General features: G+C 42.6%; 1 protein-coding gene across 27 annotated transcripts in view; it reads right to left on the bottom strand.

Moving 5' to 3' along the window:
- ABLIM1 (actin binding LIM protein 1) overlaps positions 1-25821 on the bottom strand; it is a 350053-nt gene that overhangs the window by 37015 nt on the left and 287217 nt on the right. For 17 of the 27 annotated variants that reach the window (XM_060241593.1, XM_060241591.1, XM_060241590.1 and 14 more), the window contains one exon: positions 2786-2890. The exons of the other annotated variants lie outside the window; for them this stretch is intronic. In XM_060241593.1, the coding sequence (XP_060097576.1) occupies positions 2786-2890 (105 nt within the window). The remainder of the gene's footprint in view (positions 1-2785; positions 2891-25821) is intronic. 27 annotated transcript variants of the gene reach the window in all.

The following is a 25821-nucleotide window of genomic DNA, read 5'->3' as shown; positions in this document are numbered from 1 at the left end:
ACACAAAATACTTTGATAAAAACAAAACATAAAAACAGATGGAAAAATATCACAGACATATGATGTGAAATCTTTAACATATAGTTGGCGGGCTCATTGGTGCTGTATCTAAGCCACTCAGTTTGAGATCTTAGTAGGTTATCAGTTGAATAATCATTTCAAACGAAATGCAGCCAAAGAAGATATGCCACAGGTGAAGGCAGAAAAAATTGGTAGAACACTAAGATCCAAAATGACTGCTGGAAGACTGAGCAATAGTAGCTCAATATTCCCTTTGGCCCAAGAGAGGGATATCACATGTAGCAATGAGATGTGTTTATACTTAAAGCATCAGAACATGGTTCCTATACATCTGTCATAACAGCATAGAGTTTGCTGGATGTTTTATGCCATTAAACGTAAACATATGAAGCTGCCTTATACTGAATCAGACCCTTGGTCCATCAGAGTCAGTATTGTCTACTCAGACTGGCTGCAGCTCTCCAGGGTCTCAAGCCGAGGTTTTTCAGGCCTATTTGCCTGGACCCTTTTTTGTTGGAAATGCCAGGGATTGAACCTGGGACCTTCTACTTACCTACCAGATGCTCTACCACTGAGCCACTGTCCCTCCCCTGCTAACTGGTCTGGTGAGAAAGCCAAATGACACCACCAAAAGCACAAGTTTGTGGTCAGGAGCATTTTGTGGAATATAATTTTTGGATAAAGGTCTAATATGGCATACTAGGATTATGGCACCACTTTATTTTTAAATATTTGCTTGGATAGATTTTTCTTCAAGAAAAGGTCCATGTTCTTAAATACAGAAGCACAAGGCCATAGAAACTTAATAAGATAACACAAACAAGATGTCAAAGAGGATTCTTGGAAAGCAGGAGGTAGTATAAAAACTGGGGAAAAGTCTAAGAAATATTGTTTAGTTTAAGAGACTTTCCTGTTCAGGTTTAAACAGCAGTCAGAGAAAAAAAATGTAAATAGTATTAGGTCAATTGAGAGTGCATGTATTGTACAAAGCACCCCTCTTATACAACGCATATTGCTGAAAGCCGGTTAATGTCATCTGGTATAAAGGCTAAAAAACATAAGTCATTGCCATCTATAATAAGTAATTAAACTGTTGGTCTCATAGCAAGTAGCCACAATATGCGCAAGTCCTTTAAGCTTGTCTTAGAAACCAAGGACAATAAAGGCAGATACTCTGACAGGTCTAGACCCTGCTGTTAAGGAAACATCTTCACCTGACATCTGTTAGAGAAAATGCCACTGACTGGTAGAAAAAGTCCTATTTATCAGCTCCAAGTACATTGAAAGAAGAGAGATCCAAGATAGAGGACCAAATCATATGTGTTCAGGCAATTCAATGCTTGGAGCTCTCAGCAATATTTAAAAGTAAATTCTCAGGCATGTGAGTGTCTAGTTTGAAATGACACTGCAGCATTCAAGGAGAGGGGATTTCAGTCTTCTGTCTGGAGCTTCCCAATCTCCCATCTGAAAAGGCTCCAGAAAATCTGCTACTGCGCCATTCTTAGATAAATTCAGAAAACACTAGTTGTGGGGGGAGGGGGGTGTTAACTGGATCTCCACATACCTGAGAATTAGCTTTAAAAAATCATTGGAAACCCTGAAAATGGAACTTCCAGTACACATCTGGTATGACAGAGAGAAAAACAAACTCACTCAACCAGCAATATAATACTGGCATGTAATATATAGACAGAGAACTCAAATGATTTTAAGAACCGACTTATGGTAACCCCTCCTGGGGTTTTCAAGGCAAGAGTGGAACAGAGGTCATCTGCCATTGCCTGCCTCTGTTTTAAGAATATTTATAATTTTTAGATTTATATTTTTTCCTCTGAGAAACATAACTATGTATCTATGTTTCCTCTGAGAAACATAACCATTCATTCCCTTTCGTCTAAGAAAAGGAATGTTCTACAGAACACGTCTGTTCTACACAACACTCTTGAATTGTACATAAGGGTTATCTGCTTTTATTGGGAATGAGATATGGATGGAATTTAAAAAAACACGTAAGCCCTATGTGGAATATAGTTACCAGGTTGTGCTATATGCAGTATTAGTAGCAGCCCATACATAAGAAGCAGATCGTTATATTACTTATATATATATATATATAAGACTGAAATCAGGCATTATAGCTTAAAGCAGGGGTGTGGGGGACCCTTATAAGGTGTACAGAAATAAAGTAAATATTGTGAAACTCACTGTGTAATCAATCTGTACTGCAGTTGTTATGCAAATATTTGAATTTCTTCAGGAAGGAGTCTATAAACTGTGGACCCACAATGAAGCTTACCAAGAAGCATCAACATACCTTCTAGGTCTTATCTGTCCAAGCTATGTGTTTCCAAACAGAAAGTCACATTTATTGTGAGACAAAAATGCAAAACCATGTATAAGTGCCTGAATACCACTTTTCCCTTAAAGTTATGAAAGACAGCAGGCAGCTAACAAGTGGCATGCCTATGGTGTTACTCTGGTATAAGAAAAAAATAGTCTTTGGTCCTGCACACAACGCCTTTATCACATCATAGTGCATCTTGCTTTTCCAATTGTCTAATTAATTTTAAGCCTCAACAATTTCACCAAAGTCAGCATTTCCTGATTTCTCTCAAGCAAACCAATAAGCTCTGGGTTTCAGAAACATTATTGTATGCTTAAAAATAAACTGAAGAATTACAGCATGGAATAATGGAGACAAGACACAAGGTTATGGACTACACTATGACAGGACATCAAGACACACAACAGTGCCAACTCCTACCTGGAACATGGAAATGTTTAGGGGCCTGAGCGTAAGTTGGTGTTAGAGGGCGGCTGTCTGGCCGGTAAGGGGCAGGGGAGTTCCGACCGCTGGACGGCTCATTGCCTCCAATGAGAAGAATGGAAAAACAAAAACAAAGAGCAGTAAAGAAGCAGGCATAATTCAAAACCTAACCAAAATATGGTGGAAAACAAACAAACAAAAAAACCAGAGGAAACAAACAAAAATATATTGTTTGTAATCAAGAAGTGTGCCTAGCATTTGAAAGCACTGCTAGCCATATTAAGGGAGACATTCACTTTTGGCTGAAACCACATTTCAGGCAGCTTGCATTCTCTCATTTGTTCATTCCAGTTGCATGCATGAAGAAACAATGCATTTTGATTAAATGGATAAGCAGTGAAGAAGAATGGAAAGTTACATGGTAATGATTCAGTATCAGCAGGGGTTAAAACTTTCAGTTCAAACGTTCCAGATGTTTGGCAAGGCTATTGTTATGCAAACCCAAACTCAAACTGATTTCCAAGATACTTGTACATTTAGATGGACTCCCATAATTCAAATGAGTCTACATGTAAGAGAAGGAGAGAAGCTGTGAATTTAGAGATTCTGGTAAATGCCTGGTATGTTCTTTCTTTATATTTTCAAACTCCTTCTCTTCACTAGGAACCAATTTTCTTCAGCTCTTGTTCAGAAAACTTTTCTTAAGGGGAACACAAGAGAAGGGCCACTAAGGACAAAGCTAAACATTATGCTACCAGTTCAGCATACTTGTATAAACCAGGAAATGTTGAAAGTGGACAAAATAAGAACTTTTTTTAAAGTACATTTTTAATTACACTGAAAGCAGGGCCGGCCCTAGACTATCTGGTGCCCTAGGCAAGGCTAACTTCTGGCGCCCCCGCCCCTCCGATAACCAATTCTCAAAAACATGAATTGTGAGGAAAATGAAAAGCACAAATGTGCACTTCTATGTTCATACCCTGTGTTTATTGCAGGATTAGGGAATGACACCAGCTACTTTTGAAAGTAACTTCTATTGGGGGGAGTGAATGCAGAACTCATTGTGTAAGAGGGGGGCTGGACCACCGGGGAGGGCCACTTCTTCCCCTGCATCCTGAAACAGACCTAATTCCTGCAGGGGAGGGGAGACATCAGCATTACAACCAGTGTTCCCTCTAAGCTGAGTTAGTGTGAGATGGCTCACAATTAAGCCTCCAGCTCATACATTTTTGTCTTAGCTCAGAATAAATGGCCCCAGAGCACACTAATTTATGCAGTAGCTCACAACTTTAATGCCAGTAGCTCACAAAGTAGAATTTTTGTTCATAAGACTCCACAGCTTAGATAGAACTTTGATTACAAACTCTCTCCACCCCACCCCCGGTCCAAAACTGAACCAGTGCACAGGGAGACCAAGCTAGTTATGGTATCACACCAGTTATGGTACAATCTATGACCACTTTAAAAATCATGGAGAGGCTGTGTGTGTGTGTGTGTAAGAGAGAGAGAGAAAGAGAGAACTGATGCATCATTGGCTCTGTGTAGCAAACTACACAAATAATGCCAATCACATTCATAAAAGATCTTATACCACTTCTTTATTTTAAATACTTTCAAGGTGGTTAAAAAACCAAAATCTTATTAAAACTGAAAGATCAAAAAGATTAATAGCTAACAGTGAAAGGACTATGCTGTGTGGAATATTACTTTGTTAATGGTAATAAGGAAGCACATAGGTCTTGCAGTAGCCACACGAGTAATCCTGTTTTAATCCATGAGGAAATGGAGAATCATTCTAACAGAAATTAAGGCTGTTGACACAGTCCCTCACCCACAGGAATTAAGCGCTTTCAAGAACAGAGCTACAGTTTCCAAACCTAGCTGATGACTTCTTTTCTATACACTGCAACACCAGAATTCTATCAGCCTAGCTACATATTCTCTCGACTGCACACCCAACAACTTGTGATTTGGCCCCTTGCCCCTCCTGGCTGATTAAATTTTGCCAGAGGGAGCTTAGATGTCCTTTATGGGACATCATAAATAGATCCCCCTCGGAGGGGCGTTTTCCAATACCCTTGAAAGAGACTATGGTCCGTCCCCTCCTGAAAAAGAGTACAGCAGAATTGGCAAATTACTGGCCGGTCTCTAATTTACCGTTTTTAGGTAAAATTATAGAGAGGGCAGTGGCGTTGCAGTTGCAGGGCTTCCTGGATGACGCTTCCATCCTAGACCCCTGCCAGTCCGGCTTTTGCCCAGGCCATGGGACGGAGACAGTGCTGGTCGCCTTAGTAGATGACCTCCAGTGGCATCTGGATCGAGGTGGCGTGGCAGTGCTGATGTTGTTAGATCTGTCGGCTGCGTTTGATACGGTCGACCATCAGTTACTGACCCGCTGCCTTGCCGACATAGGGGTTAGGGGGTCAGCCCTACGGTGGCTTTCCTCCTTCCTCAAGGGACAGGGACAAAAGGTGGCAATTGGGGGTGAGCTGTCCCAGCGGCGCACACTAGATTGTGGGGTGCCGCAGGGAGCAGTTCTCTCCCCAATGTTATTTAACAATTACATGCGCCCCCTTGCCCAGATTGCCCAGAGGTATGGGCTTGGGTGCCATCAATATGCAGATGACACCCAGCTCTATCTGCTAATGGATGGCCGGCCTGGCTGCATCCCAGGGAATCTCGACCTGGCATTGCAGGCTGTGGCAGGTTGGCTTAGGCTGAGTGGGTTGAAGCTGAACCCGACGAAGGCAGAGGTCCTTTGCATGGGTTGCGGCACTCTGGGAGGAGAAATTCCTCTCTCGGCCTTTGACGGTGCGCCACTGAAAGCGGCGCACTGAGTCAGGAGCTTGGGAGTTCTACTGGAGCCTTCATTATCAATAGAGGTCCAGATAGCAGCCACTGCCAAGTTGGCGTTTTTTCATCTGAAGCGGGCAAGGCAGTTGGCCCCCTTCCTAGAGCGTCGGGACCTAGCAACAGTGATCCATGCAACGGTCACCTCAAGGTTGGATTACTGTAATGCCCTCAACATGCGGCTACCTCTGTGCTGAACCCGGAAGCTGCAGCTGTTGCAGAACGCGGCGGCTAGGCTGTTATTAGGGCTCCCAAAATGGGAGCACATACAGCCGGGGCTACGCAGACTGCACTGGCTACCAGGTGTATACCGGGTTCGCTACAAAGTGCTGGTTATTACTTTTAAAGCCCTATATGGTCGAAGACCTGCCTACCTGAAGGACCGTCTCTCCCCATATGAACCCCAGAGAGCACTGAGGTCAGTGGGGAAGAACCAATTGACTATCCCCGGGCCGAAGGAGGCAAAATTAAAGAATACTCGTACACGGGCCTTCTCCATTGCAGCTCCACACCTATGGAACCAGCTCCCGGAAGAAGTGCGGGCCCTGCGGAGCCTTGAACAGTTCCGCAGGGCCTGCAAGACCTTCCTCTTTAGGATGGCCTTTACCTGACTGAATGACTGATGGACTCGTCTTAAGTGATTCCACCACCATACATACTTGCATCTAATAGAATAGCACCAGAAATGTTAATTTTAAATTGGAATGTTTTAAGTTGAATGTTGATTTTAAAATTTGTTGTATAACTCATTGTACAGACTGATTATGTTGTTAGTCGCCCTGAGCCTACTTTGGCGGGGAGGGCGGGATATAAATAAAATGTTGTTGTTATTATTATTATTATATTCCCAAAATTATATGAAAATATCCAAAATTCATTGTTGATAAAGCACTGAATTAGGGTTGTATTTCTTAATCCTCTCTTGTATTTGTAGATGTTATTCAGCTCTAAAAAAGAATCTTGATCTCCAGAGTTTATCTTCCAGGAATTACAATTTATTATACTTATAGACAGATACAAATGCAGTAACACATCTAAAACTCCTTCCAAAATTATAAATAGACCCTCTCCTATTAACACTACAAGCATCTTAAAAGGTCTATATGAACAGTTATTAGGATATGCTTTGGCAGACTGTGAAAATCTATCAGAGAGAGAGAAAGAGAGAACTAGATTTTTTTTAAAGAAGACTGTTTTTCCAACTTGACTGTTGGGGGAACAGCCGTTATCTACTAACCTCCAAAAAAAATGTGTGCCAGTTTGGGAAGCCTCTCTGCCGATCTGGCGCTGGGAGGGAGAGAGGGAAACGAGGATGAGCTGGCGACCAGGAGGGACTGGGGAAGATCCTTCTACAGCCAACCCACCGTCCTCCATCTCCATAGTTTCAGCCATTAGACTGACTGCTTCCTCTGCCCCCAGCAGCCCCTCCTGCCAGAGTAGCAGCAACAGCCATGCCTGCCTGGAACATGAAGCCGGTGGGGAAGCTGCAGCTGTGGTGACCAGCCCTCAGGAGTGCGTTGGACATCTCTGGGAAGCCATTGGCTGCAAGGAGGGTGAGGGTGAAATAAGGCAGCCCCCCCACCCCCAATGCTGAGTCCACTGGTGGCTGAGCAGAGGCAGCCAGTGCGCAGGACACCAAGTTGGAGACTGAAAGTCAGAGAGTCCACCCCGTGAATCATCGGGATTGCCTTGGCTGCTGCGGACAGGACTGGAGGCAGAAAGAGGCGACTGGGCAAGGCGACACCAGCAGTACATGCTCTGCATCAATGCAGTGCCCTCTCTGGTAGCAGAGGGGAAAAACAAGCAGAGGGAAAAGTAAAAAGCCTCATGTCCTGGACCCGCCGCCAGAGCATGCCACCTGCAAGACTGCGATCATAGTCATGGCTGATGGCCGATTCTGTGCCCCTGGGATCACAGCGCCCTAGGCAATTTGCCTAGTGGCAGGGCCGGCCCTGGCTGAAAGCACATGTCTAACCTTGCAAACAGCACAGTCCATGGAATTGGGCAACTATTTAAACTACATATGGATAAGGACAAGTGAATAAATAGTGATGGTTACAGCACAAGCACATCAGGACTAAAGGACTGTCAAAACTACCAAGTGGAAGAACTCTTAAGATCCCCTCTAAACTAATATTAAGATCACTGTGTAGCTCAATTTTTTTTGTAGGCTTGAATGGCTGATACCCAAGGTGTACATAAATGCTGAAAATTTGTCCATATTTCCCAAGCACAAACAACATCAACACCCTTTTGGATCACTTTGCTTAAATACCTGTAAGGAATTAGTCTCTAATCCAGTTTTATAATATTGGAACCATTATTTGATCAAGCTGGAGGAGGGTTCAAAATGCTGGGAAATACCCTTTCTGTTCATTCATTCATTCACTCTATAGCCCATACTAAAGGCTCTCTTAGAATAATTTTCATTTTTTAAAAACAAAAACAATAGAATGTATTTGCAAAACCAAACCAAAAAAGAACAACCCAACCAGCCTGTATAATTATTTCAAGTCTACAGGCATGTACACTTAAGCCAAAAACACCACAAATAATAAGTTGTTACATATACTTCCATACGGCAGTCTCCATATTTGCTGTCATGTTCTGGGGACAGATTTATCATGCACTTATCAGAAAATACATTAAATGGATAATCTGCCATCAATAACAATAATGGCATGCTTCTTGTGATACAAATGCAATGTTAACGCAGCTTGAAACAGCTGCCAGACAGCAAGACATCTTAGGTTTGAAAGTGATATCGAGATAAAACAAATGATGGAGGTCAAACCTCAAAGAGCAGTCGCTATATCAAAGTAGTCTCAAATTGTCTTTACATGGCAGCCATATTACAAGAAGTGATCCTGCAGCATATAGGTAAAGCTACCCAAATATACATTATCAGTAGAAGTAATACAGTTAATACAGTAATGATTTTGCAGATGAAGAGTTGGTTTTTATACCACATTTTCCTCTACCTTAAGGAGTCTCAAAGTGGCTTACGACTGCCTTCCCTTCTTCTCCCTCCAACAGGCATCTTGCAAAGGTGGGGTTGATAGAACTCAGAGAGTACTGTGACTGGTCCAAGGTCACCCAGCAGGCTTCATTTAGAGAAATGGGGAATCAAACCCAGTTTTCTGGATTAAAGTTCCTGCTCTTAACCACTATACCAAACTGGTCCTTTTACACAGGGATGGATTGATTTATAGGTGATAGGCCTATCATTCCCTATTTAGCCATGATTTTAGGTATGAATGGGGCCTTCAAGTTCAGAGGCAGAATTCCTCTGATTGTCAGGTAATGTGGAGAAGTCAAAGGTGAAAGCACTGGCTGCAGCTCCTGCTCACAGGTTTCCCTGTGGCATCTGACTGACCACTATTAGAGATAAGATGCTGGATCATTGGTCTGATCTAGCACAGCTACTCTTATGTTCCAATATGTTGAATGGAATAACATTTTATGGTGCAAACCAGAACAGAACTCATGTGGTATCTCACAGTATAAACTACCTACACAGTAAGTAAAATCCTAAACAAAATTACAACTTTGGGATTAGAAAGATATAACTTTTGTAATGATTATACAGTAAGCTTTCTTGCAAAAAAGTGGGGAGGGGGACCAGGACACTGGAGATTTTCCAGATATAGTTTATTTTTTGATTTTTTGTAATAAGCTTTTACCATTTTACTGGAGATCCAAATGACAGAGCTGCACTGTTCTTTTTTGTAGGAATTGTAGGCTTATTTTACAATCACTATATTACTGATGGTAAAAAAAACATATAACTCCCAAAGAAAATAATATATTATATCCATCATTTGGCTTTCCAGTAGACTGGCATCTTAATTCTCTTTACATAAATCTGAGGGCTAATGGTAATTTTTGGGTCCAAAACTTTGGGAAACCATGGCAATAAAGCATCACATGATATGGAAAGAGTGCAGGAACCTTGTTATTCTGATCATATACTACAGTGCTAAAATATATCTACAACCGCAACATTGTGCATATGCAATTAGTAGACAAAATTAGTTAAATTGTATATAATGTATTGTTAGACAAACCAATTTAAAGAACTGTGTTAAGACTGACATTTGTAAAAGAAGCAAGCATCAAAGAAGTATAGAGTTGTCAATAGGATTGGGGAAAATGTCTTCTTCCTCCATAGCCTTCAGTTCTGGACAAGTAAGTCCAAGGGGATGCTTGTGTAAACACAGGGGAATATTGACAGGTTGGAGGATGTGTTGCACTGCACATCAAAGAAGGCACAGAGTCAAATCAATTAGAAAACTTTAGAGGAATGAACTCCCCAGAAGAAGCAATGAGGGTATGAATACTGAGTCCTAAGAATTACTTAAAAGAGAGGGTATACTATTGCCCTCCTGATCGAATCCTTGAGGCTGATCTTGAGATGGAGAAGGAAATAAGGAGGTGACTGAAGCAGATAGATAATGGGAGACTTCAAGTATCCCCACACTGACTGGGTAAATATGTGCTTGAGTCATGCTGCAGAAATTAAGACTCCTAGACATCATAAATGACTGTCCACTGGAACTAGGGGTGTACAAAAAAATCAGTATTTTTTTTATTCATTTTGAACTTGAAAAATATCAGTATTTTCCAAAATCCCTGAATCCCAATATTGGTATGATATTGGGATTTGGGAAATAATCAAGATTGCCAAATTTATTTGGCTCAATTACATCCTATGGGGATCACCATAATAATAGAGAAGAAGGTAGGTGAGTGAACTCATGCCCCTTGGAGTTCACTTATTTATTTATTTATTTGTTTCTGAACATTTATATCCTGCTCCTCCCAAAACAGCTCAGAGCGGCTTTCAACAATATTAAAATCAGTACAATAAATACAATAAAATAGTTACATATCAATAAAATCATGTGCTACACAGTTTGCAAAAATCATTTAAAAGGAAAGTTCCCTTTAAATGGCTTTTACAAGCCAAACTGCAAGTGAGTAAACTCAAAGCAGCACAAGTTCAGGCTCTGCTGGGGATCTGCTGGGCAGCCAGTCATCAGAAAGGAGGCAGGGAAGATATCTCTCTTCCCCACCCCACCCCACCCCACGCCCCTTCCTCTTTGCTGGCCTTGGGGAGAGTTCTCCCCACAGGATTGGCTCCTGGGAGGGCTCTGTTGGGCAGTTCAGTTTCAACTAGGCAGCCCAGCAGACCCTGAAGGGAGAGTTCTTTCCGCTATATCGGCTCCTCAGCAAGCTCTGCTGAGCAGTCCAGCTTCAACCAGTCAGCTCAGCAGAGCAGCAGCAGAGCCTGCAGGGGGAGTTCTCCCTGCAAGATTGGCTCTTGGGAGGGCTGACTGGCAAACCCATCAGGTTGTAGGGTTTAAATGGCTAATTTGCCAAATATTTCATTACAAGAAATGAACAGCAGAGACGGTTTCTTTAAATTGCAAATGCTATGTAATTTCTGAGTCTGCATCTATGTACACCATTAATCTTTTGATACTGGAATATGTTTAAATTTTCAGGTGCATTTGTGTTAGTTTTGTCCTATTGCTGCAAGCTTGATTTGGGTGACATTGTTTTTTAAAAATATTGAACATATTATGAAAAGGCACATAATCTACAAATAGAACCTTTAGTATTATAAGAGTGTTGATGACCATTGTATATTTTGGTGTTCTTTATAATATGGTGGTAGCTCCCAGAATCCAGCAGAATGGAAGGGAGTCTGAACATTTTTTTCTCTGTTTGTTGGCAAGCCTGAAGAGGCAGTAAAATTTGTGAAAGTAAAAACAAAACAAGGATCCACCATATATGGGGATCAACTAGGGTTGCCAACCTCCAAGTGGGGCCTGGAGATCTCCTGTAATTACAAATTATCTCCAGGCTATGGAGATCAGTTCCCCTAGAGGAAATGTATAGGCATGTGCAAAAAAAGAGAGGTATTTTTCAGGTTCAGGTATACTGAACAAGAAAAATATTGGTATTTTCTGATATTCCTGAATTCCAATATTGGCATGGCATTGGGATTCAGGATTTTTTCAGAAAACCTGAAATGTTTTGGTTCCATTATACCCTATGGAGAATCAATGGGGGGGGGGGGTATTCAGGGTTCAGGGGAGGGGGGCTGGTTTTTGAGGTAGAGGCACCAAATTTGCAACATAGCTGCTGGTGCTGTCTTTAAAAAAAAGTTTGAAAAAAATTGGACCAGAGGTCCAATTCTTTGGGTTCGTAAAGAAGGTACATCCATCATCCATTGTTTTCAAGGGAGAGGGGAAGACATTTAAAGAGACCATGATCTCTTGAAATCCCAACTCCAAGTGGTGTCACCACTAGTGTGTGAAGGTGGCACAATTCAGCAAGTGAACTCAGAAGACATATGCCTTCAGATTTCACTCACTGGGTCATGTGGAGGCTTGGACAAGGCAATAGGCATTTAAAGAGACCAAGGTAGATGCCTACCACCTTCTCCAAGCACAGCAACACAACACAGGAAGTGAACTTGTTGAGTCACTGCCATCAGGCTTGGAAAAGAAGGATTCTTGATACAACTGAATGCACCTAAATAAAAGCTTGCGGGGGGTGGGGAGAAAATCAGCTTTTGGGGGGGGAGGGGGGTCAGCTATGTCAGTAGTCAAATACAGATTTCTGATCTGCATTCAGCTTAAAAATACCTGAAAAATACTGGTAAGGGTGGAGTTTTTGTTTGTATTTTTTAGATTTGGATATACCAAATGTTCACCCCTAGAAATAAATGTTTTGGAGGATAAACTCTATGGTATTATAGACCACTGAAGTCCATCGCTTCCCCAGATTCCCCTCCTCAGTGTCCAGCCCCAAATCTCCAGGAATTTTCCAACCTAGAGACACCAAACGCTAGAGACACCAAATACAGCATACCTATGAAGAATGAGGCAGCATCTGCAAAAAGAAAAATGAAAAATCATACAGGAAAGAACAAATGAAGAAATGGTGTGTGTGGGGGGGGAAATGCAACATACAGTGATGTGAACTGTGGTGGTACTTCTTAGCAGAAGTAACAAAAAAATAAGTTACAAAAAAGAATGTATACACAGTTTAGGAAGAAAAACTGAGTCCATTCATGGGAAGCATTGCAATACTCTCTGTCTAGGGGGATAAGCTTGGTAATACATTCACTACAGATGCATGACAAAGATACATCATACAATGAAATTTGGAGAAACATTAATCTTTGTGTTAATTAAAGCTTATACCAACTGCTGGCTAATAATTTTGTATGATAGTATCAGTGTTTTGCTCATTGCACCACATAAGTAACATGTGCTGCAGGGCATTGATGTTATTTGGCAGTGTTCCACCAGGTTGGAGGTAGGGCAGAGAATGCCCTGGCTCTGGTTGAGGACAGATGGGTATCTCTGGGGCTGGGGACCACCAGTAGATTTTGATTAGGGGTCCCAACCCTCCCGCCCTAGCGGGGGACCCCAGGTTTTCCAGCCTCTTCCCCCGCTCCCCCCAAAAACAGAAGCGGGGGAAGAAACGGCGCAAAGGAGCGTGGCGAGCCGCCCCTTCTCCGCTTCACCATGGCTGCTCCTCCGAGATGGGCTCAGGCTGGGCCCATCTCGGAGGAGCAGCTGGGATGGGGCGGGAAGGGAGCAGCAGCGGTGCAGCGGCATCGCCCGTGCTGCCTCTGAAGCGGAGTGGGGGGGCGCCCGGGGGGGCGGGCCAGGAGCGTGGCGGGGGGGTGGGAGAGAGAGTGTGCCACTCTAGGCTGCGCTGGGAAGTGCCTCCTCCTCAGACGCCTTAGCTGCCCGCCCACCTTCTGGCGCGGCCTCCTGGGGGGGGAGCGAGAGGGCCGCTCCAGGCCACGCGTGGAAGTGCCTCCCCTTTCTGCTCAGTCTCCGTGGCAACGCCAAGCAGAGGCTCGCTCGCCCGCCACCCGGCAGCTGCTGGCTTGGCCTCCTGGGGGGTGGGAGTGCGGCTCCCAGGGAGGGCGGGGGGGTGGCTCCTTGCCTGCCCCCTGGGTCCACTTGGGGCAAGGGGGGAGCCGCTGGTGGGCGGGCTGCTGCCATGGCTGGTCCTGCCGCCGCCACCACCATCCGGATCGGGGACCAGCTCATCTTGGAGGAAGACTATGACGAGACCTACATCCCCAGCAAGCAAGGTATCCCCTCCTCGCCCTGCCCGGGGGGTGGGGGTCGGGGCCCTCCTCCTCCCGCTGTAGGGTTGCCAATCCCCAGGTGCGGGCAGGGGATCCCCTGGTTTGGAGGCCCTCCCCCCACTTCAGGGTCATCAGAAAGCAGGGGGAGGGGAGGGAAATGTCTGCTGGGAACTTTATTATTCCCTATGGAGATGTATTCCCATAGGAAATAATGGAGAATTGATCTGCGGGTATCTGGGGCTCTGGGGGGGGCTGTTTTTTGAGGTAGAGGCACCAAATGTTCAGTACAGCATCTAGTGCCTCTCCCCAAAATACCCCCCAAGTTTCAAAACGATTGGACCAGGGGGTCCAATACTATGAGCCCCAAAAGAAGGTGCCCCTATCCTTCATTACTTCCTATGGGAGGAAGGAATTGAAAAGGTGTGCTGTCCCTTTAATGTGAGGGGCAGAACTCCCTTTGGAGTTCATGATGCTTGTCACAGCCTTGATCTTGGCTCCGCCCCAATGTCTCCTGGCTCCACCCCCAAAGTCCCCAGATATTTCTTAAATTGGACTTGGCAACCCTAATTTTGATCCACATAGCCAATAGTCCTTCTGGAGAGGCTGGTCCCAAAGGTATTTAGGTCTCTGACTGTTAAGGGCCTTGAAGGTCAATACCAAGACCTTGAACCTGATCTGGTACTCCTCCGATGTAGGTCATGAAGCACAGGATGGATGTTTGCTGTGAATGGTGTCCCTGTAAGAATTCACGCTGCTGCATTCTGAACCAGCTGGAGTTTCTGGGTCAGCCTCAAGGGTAGGCCCACATAGAGTGAGTTACAGTAATCCATCTTGAAGGTGACTTGTTACATGGATTATAGTGGCTAGGTCAGGATGAGAGGGGTAGGGGACCAGTTGCCTAGCCTGGCACCATTGAAAAAACACCAGTCTGGCAACGTTAGTGACCTGGCCTCCATTGTTAAGGAGGCATCCAGGATCACACCCAAGCTTTTAACAGTAAGTGCCAGTCTGAAGGGCACACCATCAAGAGATGGAGATGGCACCCTAACACTGGAATCTCCCTGCCTCAACCATTATACCTCTATCTTAGAAGGATTCAGTCTCCTGAATCCTAGATGAGACCCACTGAAAGAAGGTCTTGTATCAGAGGCAGTGATATTTTCTTCCCTTGGACAGAATTAACACAGCCCATCACAGAACATGATAATATTCAGGCTCATCTGCCAATAAAACTTGATTCAAATATAATGAGCATTACAAACAAGTCTGTTTCCAAGTCCACCAAGAAAAAAGCCTCTTGAGATTTTTTTTCATCAATTCACTCTGTTTCGAATCTCTATCAACTTGATGCTTTAAAAAATAGGGGATCCTCCACAAAATATTAGGAAGAATATTCCTGCACCTCAGATTTATACAGAATTCATTACCTCCATCCATTTACCCACAGAAGAAGAAGACAACAAAGATGAAGAGGAGGAGACTGGATTTATACCCCACCCCACCCTTCACTCAGAGTCTCAGAGAGACTTATGATCTCCTTTCCTTCGTCTCCCCACAACAGACACCTTGTGAGGTAGGCGGGGTTGAGAGAGCTCTTCAAGAACTGCATTTGAGAGAACTATGACTGACCCAAGGTCACCCAACAGCTGCACGTAGAGGAGTGGAGAATCAAACCTGGCTCTTCAAATTAGAGTCCACTGCTCTTAACCATGACACCAGGTTCCTACAGTGAAGCCAAAGGCAGTTTAATCTAAGAATTTAGCACAGAACACCTCATTATACCAGGAGATAGCTTTCTGTGCTCTCATTTCAGAGTTTCATATCACAACCATTTGGAAAACATTCCTAGAAGAGGGGACACCTTTCTTTCCTGGAACATGCTACATCAACACTACAAAAGCTGCTGACTGCATTACACTGCCCGTATTAATTCTATAGTTACTACCATTAGCCATTAGGGTTGCCAGACCTCCAGTGGAGGTGGAGGTCCCCTGCTTTCAGGCCCCATCACCTATCAGCTGGCTGGTGGGGGAAACTTACCCCCTAAAGGAGGGAGATCCAGCCAATGTGCAGTAACATGTCTACATTACTACTCATGTGATCCAGAAGTGATGTCATCATGTTGGGGACATGGGGGCAATGCTCTGGTATTTGGGCAAAAACTCTACAGCAGAAGTGAAATTTACCATAGAGTTTTTGCCCAAATACCAGAATATCGCCCCAACGTGATGACGTCACTTTCAGGTCACATGGGCAATGATGTAGCATGTCGCTGCATTTGGCTGGACCTCCCTCCTGCTCCTCATAAGTCCTCCTGATCCCATGCTGGTTGCCAGGATGGACCTGGCAACCCTACTAGCTATGCATAGCTGAAGTGAGGAACCAACAGGGAGTGAAGGCACTGTGAAGTGCAGATTACGGATATAAGAAGAGTGTAAAATAAGCATTGTCTACAAATGTGGTTGAAGTACCTGTGTGTATGTAAAGTGCCAGCAAGGTGCAGCTGACTTATGGTGACCCCAGAGGGTTTTTAAGGCAAGATACTACTAGTGGTGGTCAGCCATTGCCTTCCTCTGCATAGTGATTCTGGAATTCCTTGGTAGTCTCACCAAGGCCAACCCTACCTAGCTTCCAGGTTCTGATGAGAGCAGGGTAGCCTGCGCCTTCCAGGTCAGGCTAAAATATCTATCATATCTTTATTATACAGGAAAAAACATCTTTTCCCTCCCCCCTACCCCCACCAAGAAAAAATCCATTCCCCATGAGACTTGTATTTCAGAAAGTGGTAACTGCTAGCTGATGCTCAATGGAGTGTTATTGTGTTAAGTTTAAAAGAACCACTGCCTCTCAAGTGTAATAAAAAATGAAAGGAATGCATTTGAAAAGAACAACAACAGCTTTACAACATGGCAATGTGGAATCAGTGTTTATGGATCAAGTGCATGCAGAAATCAGCTATGCCTATGTTTTTTAGGGGACCTCTCATTTATAATATGAATGTGAGCTTTGCTTCTATAACGGTTAAACTTAAAGGAACAGGCTATAATGTTACATTACAGAGCGGGGAAATAATCCAAGACAGTGGATTATGTAATAGAACCTCAAGTGCATAGACTCCATTATAATCTTATTGAATAATTTAGACTTTTATTGCTTTTGACCAAGCACAGTTAACTGCGTAAAAGTGCTGGAAGGTGTATATGGAACACGGCATGTTGAAAAAGGAATCAATCAGCATTTGGAGGACAGGGGACTGGTGGGCAGTGCAGGGCTGGTGCTAGGCTTTCTGGGACCCTAGGCGAATCACCCACTAGCGCCCCCCCCCCCCCATTATTAAAAATATAGGGAAATTGAAGAGCGCCAAACTTGAAACTTTTCACATTTTTAATTTACTGATTTTTATTTTTTTTTTAAAAAAAGTGATGTTATAAAAAAATTGTGAGAATAAGTGCTTGCCGGCCATGTTAGGAAGAAGGGTGGTAGGCTAGGATGAGGTGGAAGGCCAAGTCACACATCCGGGAGAGGGGGATGGCTTGGCTTTGTTGAGGGCAGTTTGGTGATGGAAAGGACAAGGTGACAGTGGTCAGGAGCCAGTCATGCATTCAGGGAGGGGCCCTAGACCAAGTGGTGCCCTAGGCAACTGCCTACTTTGCCTACTCCCACGCACCGGCCCTGGGGCAGTGTTCCCCTCTAAGCTGAGTTAGTGTGAGCTAGCTCACAGTTTTTTAGCCTCCAGCTTACACATTTTTGTCTCAGTTCAGAAGGACAGCCCCAGACTAGCAAACTACTTTATGCAGTAGCCAATCACTTGCTCACAACTTTAATGCCAGCAGCTCACGAAGTCGAACTTTTGCTCACAAGACTCCTCAGCTTAGAGGGAGCATTTCTGGTGATAGCCTTTCAGGAAGTTCTGGCAAAAAGGGTGAGGGTGCAGGATGGAACAAAAGATCTGGAACAGGATGAAAGAATGTACGCATGCAATCAGGGAACACTTTTCAAGGGATCACCCTCGGCCACAGCAACCTTTACACCTGGATGTAATATATAATGTCACCACAAAATGTGATCTTATCACTGAATCTGGATGATGGAAATGTGATATGAAAGCACCCTCATGTGGTAAAAACTGGGATTGACCAAAGTCTGTGAGTAACTGGTCCACAAAAAAATTCCACAAACAGTTGTGTAATAGTTTTTCATTAGGACCAACCAAAATATTAAAAGGGAAAATTACGTAATTGCTGGTTTTATATATTTTAAATGGTAAAGGACAAATTGGGGGGTGGAAATCCTGTAACTCACCATTTGTCCCATGTAAAAAAATTTTACACCCAAGCACCATCTAATCCTGGTTAATTTCCAACACATCCTGTATTTCATTTTAAGATGCCTTAAAGTACCAACTAGGAGATTCTTCATTCCCTGAAACAACTTCTGTCTTCCCCACTTGCTTTTGTTGTTGTACTGAGCATCCACTCTGATAAAAAGTTCTGGTGAAAATGACAACTTTTTATTTGTGACATTTCAATTAATTATAACTAAAAAGCTTCACACAACTGTTGGTTTTGCATCCAATAAAAATTTACTCTATAGTTAAGCTAGGTTTTGCTCTGAAGTGGGAAGTACCAGTTCATATCACATCTGACTTCATAAAATCTCATCAGGCCTATCAAAATCATATATGAATCTGACCTGTGTTTCAGGAAAGAGACTATGTCAGAAGTTAATATAAACGATAGCTGTCAGAAGCTACTATACATAGTGGATTACTGCTGACATTTAATTTCTGTGCATTAGAATAGATGTTGTGGGGAGCTTTCAGAAATATGAGGTATTTCAGAGTGTTTGATGAGAAAGATTTTCACAATTACAATTCCATAGTTTCCTAGGTGACAAATTCCAGGGTTCTACTATATATATATATATACAGAAACTGGTGTCATCATTACATAAAACAGGTGCTATATTGTTACTTTATTCCTTTATAAAAGTGGAGCAAAACAAAAAACACAAAGCAAAACAACCCCCCCCCCCAACCCTCTCATAATTTTTCAAAGAATCACACTCTCTAAAAACAAAATATTACTGTTGAACACTTTTCCTAGGAGGACCCTTAGAAAGGACATACTTCTCAAGAAGAAGATATGTCAGTCTAATGTAATTATGACATAGGTCTGAGGCATGCTGGAGTCGCACAGCAGAGAGTTACCTGATGGAGATGTGCCTTATTAGCTTTCCTAGAATGCTAATAAATCTCCAATCTGTTGGACACTAGCTTAAAAGACCTGTCTCCTTACCTTTGACAGGGGAATGAAGTGGTGTCGAAAAGGGGAGTAAGGGCGGGATCATTGAGGGTGAAGCTGGGACTGTTAGTGCGCAGGTGAGATAACCGCTGCACACCAATAGACAGTAGCTCTGCAGCAGCAAGGAATCATGAGGCAGGACAAAATAGAAACAAAGAAAAGAAAACACGAAATAAGACAAAAGCAGGGAAAGTGGCTGGGGGGCAGGGACAGAACAGAGGGAGAAAAGCATTGAACAACTAGGAGTCTGAAAAGCAGGAAGAAACAAGATTAGACAAGTTCAAGGCTACAAAAGTTTTGAGCAGACTGAAAAACAACTTAAGATTTGTTTTGGATACCTTTTTGCTTCAGTTTAAATTAAGATCCCCTCTATATTCAAATACTTAAACTGCAGCATTGAATTCAAATCAGTTTCAATAACAGTTGGCCAAATCATAAGGAATATGATTTCTGATGACACCACAGCTGACTTTGCCACCAAACCATGCCATTTGGTTCTCATGCATAACCCTCATGCATAACCACTTCAAAAATGGCAACTACTTGTTCCTTCATATCAACGGTACAGCCATGGGCATCAGTGTGGCCCCACAGTATGCTCATATCTTTATGGCTGACTTGAAGCAATCCTTCCTAAACCCCACATACTCAAACCTCTTATACCTCTGATATGACATTTTTATTGTCTGGACACATGGTAAAGAAGCCCTGGACATATTCCACTGGGCATTCAACAACTTTCACCCCACCATCAGATTGACAGTGAACCAATCTATGCAAGATATAGATTTTTGGATACTACTGTAAAAATACACCATGGACACATAGACACCACTTTATACTGGAAACTTACTCATAGACAAACTAATAGAAAAACATACCTACATGCCTCTAGCTACCATCCTAAACATACCAAACAATCCATTGCATACAGTCAGGCGCTATCCTCCAGCCGCATCTGCACCCGTGCTACAAAGATTCTCACCTGAAGAATCTACAAAAAAACCTTTTTGGAATGAAAGTACCTACCTTTTTAATGTAACTGATTTTATATATATGTATTTTTAAATGTTGTACATCGTCCTGAGCCTGGCACTAGCCAGGATAGGGCGATTCATCAAATGTAAATAATAATAATAATAATAATAATAATAATACCTGAAAAAGTCAAGAAACAGATTAGCAAAGCCAGAATGGTACCCAGAGAAAACCTGTGGCAAAACAGGCCCCGAAGAGACATTAACAGAACAGCACTAGTGGTCCAATACAGCTCTCAACTAAAAACAGTTCAACGCATCAACAAGTTACAACCTCTACTGGATAATGACAGTTCTCTTTCACAAATATTGCGGGGGGGGGGGGTGGTGCTTTTTCTTGTGCACAGACAGCTCCCCAATCTCAAACTCCTCACCCAAAACAATACAGCACCTAATCTGAACATTAGATACTGGTAATAGAGTTTGCAGAAAACCCAGATGCTAACTTTGCTGCCACATACACCCAGACAACACAATCACTGGACCTAACAACATCAACTACACCATCTCAGGCTTATTCACATGCTTATCTTCTAACATTATATGTGCCATTAAATGCCAGCAATGCCCTTCAGCTCTCGAAACAAGCCAAAACCTATGCCAAAGGATAAATGGACATAAATCTGACATCAAGAATCACAAGAACGAGAAACCTGCAGAAGAACACTTCAACCTTCTAGGACGTTCAATGGGTGACCTCAAAGTAGCTGTTTTATTGCAAAGGAACTTCAGGAACAGACTAGAAATAGAAATTGCTGAGTTGCAAGTTATATCAATCTCACAAGGAAACCACAAAAGGAACAACAAAGAACGCCAAATGGCCCACAATCGTAATTATTACACAAATGAAAGAAGAATTTTAACAAAAGATCGTTGTGTATTTTTTGTGTAATATCAAAGTGACTCTCATATGAACTACTCTCAACGAACATCTTGACCCGAAACAAATTCCATGGAGGGGCTGAAAATCTCACATAGACCACTTAGACATTCAAGCAGAGACAAATGAAACATTCATGAAATGAAGAACACTCATGAAGAAAAGCCTCTTCATAAGTGTCCAAAAATACAAATTCATAAAGTGTCCCACATGATCCAGCTACACCACTCTGGCAACAGTGCTGCTAGCTGGATCAGCCGTTTCACAGAATAGAAGTCAGCACTGCTTGACCCATATGTGGATGTTTAGAAAGTCTGTGAAACTACATGCGTGGTCCCTGTTCCAAAGTCTGAGGAAGCTATAATTCTGTGAAATACAAGATATCCTTCAAAACCTCACCGGTTGAATTATCACTCTCACACAAAAAGTGTGTAAACAAACATTCAGTGAACAGTTTATAGTAAGTCCATACAGCAAAATAATAGAATGAACACCCACATGATGCTCCCCCAGACTGTTTTCTAAAGTCACGTCTCAGAGGCACTGCCTTCAGCTGCTTCTTGCAGTTCAGAATCTGGGTGGAGACAAGGGCATCGTTCTGCACAACTTTTCACAAAGAGTTCAAAAGACCATATTTTCTGGATTTCCTACGGTTTCATTGGTTTCACCCTTCGTCAGTCTTCTCTCAAAGAAGAGCCGGTAGCAGAGACTTGAGCATGTATGCATTGATCCGTGATTGAATTCTTGGTACTGTTGCTCCAGTTAAAACAGCATTGAGAGAAGACTGACTCTTTGTGAAAAGTTGTGCAGAACGATGCCCTTGTCTCCACCCAGATTCTGAACTGCAAGAAGCAGCTGAAGGCAGTGCCTCTGAGACGTGACTTTAGAAAACAGTCTGGGGGAGCATCGTGTGGGTGTTCGTTCTATTATTTTGCTGTATGGACTTATTATAAACTGTGCACTAAATGTTTGTTTAAACACTTTTTGTGTGAGAGTGATAATTCAACCAGTGAGGTTTTGAAGGATATATTATGCTTAATACACCGGTACCTGTATTGCAACTCCAACAAGGAACCCCAATGGCCCACGGTCATAATTATTACATAAGTGTATATATTCTGTGAAATGGCTGATCCAGCTAGTGGATTTTTGGGCACATGAAGAGACTTATTTTCCTCAATGTTTGATTGGTCTCTATTTGAATGTCTAAGTGTTCTAAGTGAGATGTTCATCCCCTCCATGTAGGGGTTTGTTTCGAGTCAAGATGTTTATTATGTCAAATTGTGAGTAGTTCATATGAGAGTCACTTTGATGTTACACAGAAAACACAACAATCTTCAGTTAAAATTCTTCTTTCATTTATGTAATAATTATGACCGTGGGCCATTGGCGTTCCTTGTTGGAGTTGCAAGTTATTACCATGCCCAGAACAATGGAATCCCCAGGACTTGAGTGTGCGGTCACACACACACATTCAATAATCCACTTTCAATCCACTTTCCATGTACTTTCCAACTAGATTTTGCCAGTTCATACAGTAAAATCCAGGTGGAAAGTGTACTGAAAGTGGATTGAAAGTGGATTACTGAGTGTGTGTGATTGCAGCCTTTTAGTTTCTTATTTCATTCCAAATCCAAATCCCTTTATTGGCATAGAAATAAAAAGTACAGCATAGCAAATTTACATGGAGTTTCAGCTATAAAACCAGTCAAACATCAAGAAGGGGAGCTAGTCTTTTGCTCCCTGATTGTTGTGGCAGCCAAAAGGTACTTTGCAACCAGGCTTGTGATATGTGATATTGGTCAGATAGTAGAAAAAAAACTAACTTCACTTCAGGCAATCCATAAAAATTAGACAGAATAGGTTTAATTATGCAGTCCCACACTTCTCCATAAAAATCACAATAAAGTAAGACCGTTTCAAGGTGCTTTCCATTACATGGGCAGACGCTATCCTGATAAGGGATATTGGCAAACCTCCCAGACAATACTGCTGAGGGTAGAACATTGAGTCTTGCTAACATAAAAGAGCGGCGTAACTGGGGTGAAGTAATCTGGGAAAGGAAGGCAGCAGGCAGCCCATAATCTGGGAAAATACCAAATGCTAAAGGGGAACAAGTTTTATGTCCAGAAGAACAAAGGTACTGTTTCTCAATATCTAAGATCCTCTGTTTCAGGATTCTGAATGCCTGCGTTTCACTTAGCATACAGAGGTTGTCCAAGGATACACCTATGGAATGTATTTTCTTCTGGATCTGAATTTCAGTCACTACACATGCCAACCTAATTCAGCCCTTACATCTATATTCTCATCAATCCCCCAGAAGGGCCATATGTTCTCTTTATTTTATTTCTTATTTGGAATAATAAATTAGAATAGTAGATTGTAATGTAATGTAATTAATAGTTAAATGTAATATTATTTGGAATGGTAGACTGGAATGTATTTCTCTGGGCTGGGGACAGGGGAGATAACTCTACACATTCGATTGCCCCCTTGAAAGAAGAAGATGCTTTAAGGTCACCTTCATGCTTGAGAGGAGATGGATGGAGCGCAATGGCAGGGTCTCAGTTAATTACTCCCAGTATTCTAGAATTAAGGATACATGTGCCCATCAATCTCCAATTCTGACATATTTATTTCCTGCACTATGTTTACTCCATGGAATTAAACCCAAACAATTGGTAATGGTTTAAACTAAGCTTGTTATTCCTGTTTGGTCCTTGAATCTGTTAAACATCTTCATTATGCTGTATGCTAATTTACTGCTCACCCTCTACCTATATGTATGGACTGGTAATTTCTATTTCATTGTTTCATGGTTTAAATTGGATTACAGGAAAAGTGAGCCCAGCCAGGATCAGCTGTGCCCTCGGGGAGCAGATTGTTCCCCACCAGCTCAGCTTGAGCAGTCTTCTTCTTTTTTAACCAGCTTTCTTCTTCTTAGGCCTTCTGGACCCAGAAAAAAATAGGGGGATTTCTAAAAAATCCCAGATCTGAATACTGTACCGTATTCAGATCCAAGACTTTCCCAGAAATCCTGGGATTTTTTTTTAGTCCAATAGACCCAAACGGAAAAATACCGCCTATTTATTTATTTATTTATTTATTTATTTATTTATTTATTTCAATTTGTTGGCTGCCCTTTCCTGCATGCAGGGCTCAGGGTGGCTTTCAGCAGGAGAAGAATACAATAAGTAATAGGCTTAAAACAGCATTTAAAATACTTAAAATGGTAACAGAGCTATACAGTAACCAAGATGACAACAAATTTCAATTTCTATCAGCCCCTGGGTGAAGAGATGTGGAGGAATAAGGGGGAAGGTAGGCTTGTGAGAGTGCCAGGCTGCCACTGTCCTCAACCAAATGCCTGGCAGAACATCTCTGCCTTGCAAGCCATACAGAAAGATAATAAATCACAGATAGCATTGGATGTTCTCTGGCAGAGAGTTCCATCAAAGGCCCTGGCCCTAGTCAAGGACAGTCAGATCTCTCTTGGGCTGGGGGACAACCAGGAGGTTCTTATTGCTGGAGTGTAACACTCATCCAGGGCATGTTAAGAAGCAGTTCCAAAGGTATGTGGGTCCCTTATGTTGGTTTAATATTATGAACAGATCCAGGGAAGATAGTATTTTCCCAAAATCTATTAAAGTAGTAAAATCATAATTCCCCTCCCTCCACCCTTTATAATAATGAACTGTGAATCTGCCTTAGTAATAACAAATGGGGAACAGTAGTTAGAATATTTATTTACTTTATTTACTCAAAGTGGCTTACATTGTTCTAGTCTCCTCCGTTTTACCCTCACAACAACCCTGTGAAGTAGGTTAGGCTGAAAGTGTGTGGTGAGCCCAAGGTTATCCAGTAAGGTTCTGTGGCAGAGTGGATTTCCCAGATCATAGTGCAACACTTTAACCACTACACAAGCTTAGCTTCCATTGCAAATAGCATTTAGGGTGGGGAAGTCTGGAGGTAACCTGGGACACCTTGGTGCCCCACTCATGACAGCCCAAATGCAGGTTTTTCCAGTTCCTTTCATTTTTGGCTCTGGAAGTTCCTACTGCACTATTGTACTACCCTACTGCGCTGATTTGCTGTACTGTCCTGCTACACTACCTTATTATATTGTCCTACTGGACTATTTTGTGCACTGAATACTGTAATTGGGTTTTATTACTATGTTGTTGTGATTTTATTATTTATATTGTACTCTGTTCTGAGCCCCTACCGGGGAATGGGTGGAATATAAATAACAACAACAACAACAACAACAACAATAATAATCCTGAAGTTGGTGACCTATTTCGAGATTTCTAGTTTTATTTTCTGATAAGCTATGCCTGCCACAAATGAATGGACAGATGGACGTGCAGATCCTTTTATTATTATAGGTGCATTATAAGAGCCAGTGAAGTTACTGTTTTGTTCTGCTTAGGGATGGGCACAAACCAGGAAGATGCAGTTCAGGGTTCACGGCATGCTGGGTTTGCGAACCACGACCCATCAGAAACGTTTAGCAGACAAACACTGTTTCAGTTCATTAGGTTTGTGACATGGTAGAACAGCCCCCCCCCCCCCCCAATATGCTATAGACATCAAACTTGCCAGGGATTTCTGGCTGATTCACCTCTACCTGCTCTCCAAGTTTGGTGAGGATTGAATTTGTGGGATCTGTGTTTCAGGCCTCCAAAGAAAGTGCCCCCAGAAAAGTGCTTTCTGTGGAAATGACAGGCACAGGTTTGGGAGATTCAGGAGTTTACAGAATGGAGCCTGTGTAAAATAGAAGCATTATTCTTACAGGGGACCTCCCCATGATGCTTCTCTACAAGCCTTCCAAGTTA

Source organism: Heteronotia binoei, chromosome 6 (assembly GCF_032191835.1).
Source record: "Heteronotia binoei isolate CCM8104 ecotype False Entrance Well chromosome 6, APGP_CSIRO_Hbin_v1, whole genome shotgun sequence".
Lineage (NCBI taxonomy): Eukaryota > Metazoa > Chordata > Lepidosauria > Squamata > Gekkonidae > Heteronotia > Heteronotia binoei.
This window is presented reverse-complemented; position numbering and strand designations above follow the sequence as displayed.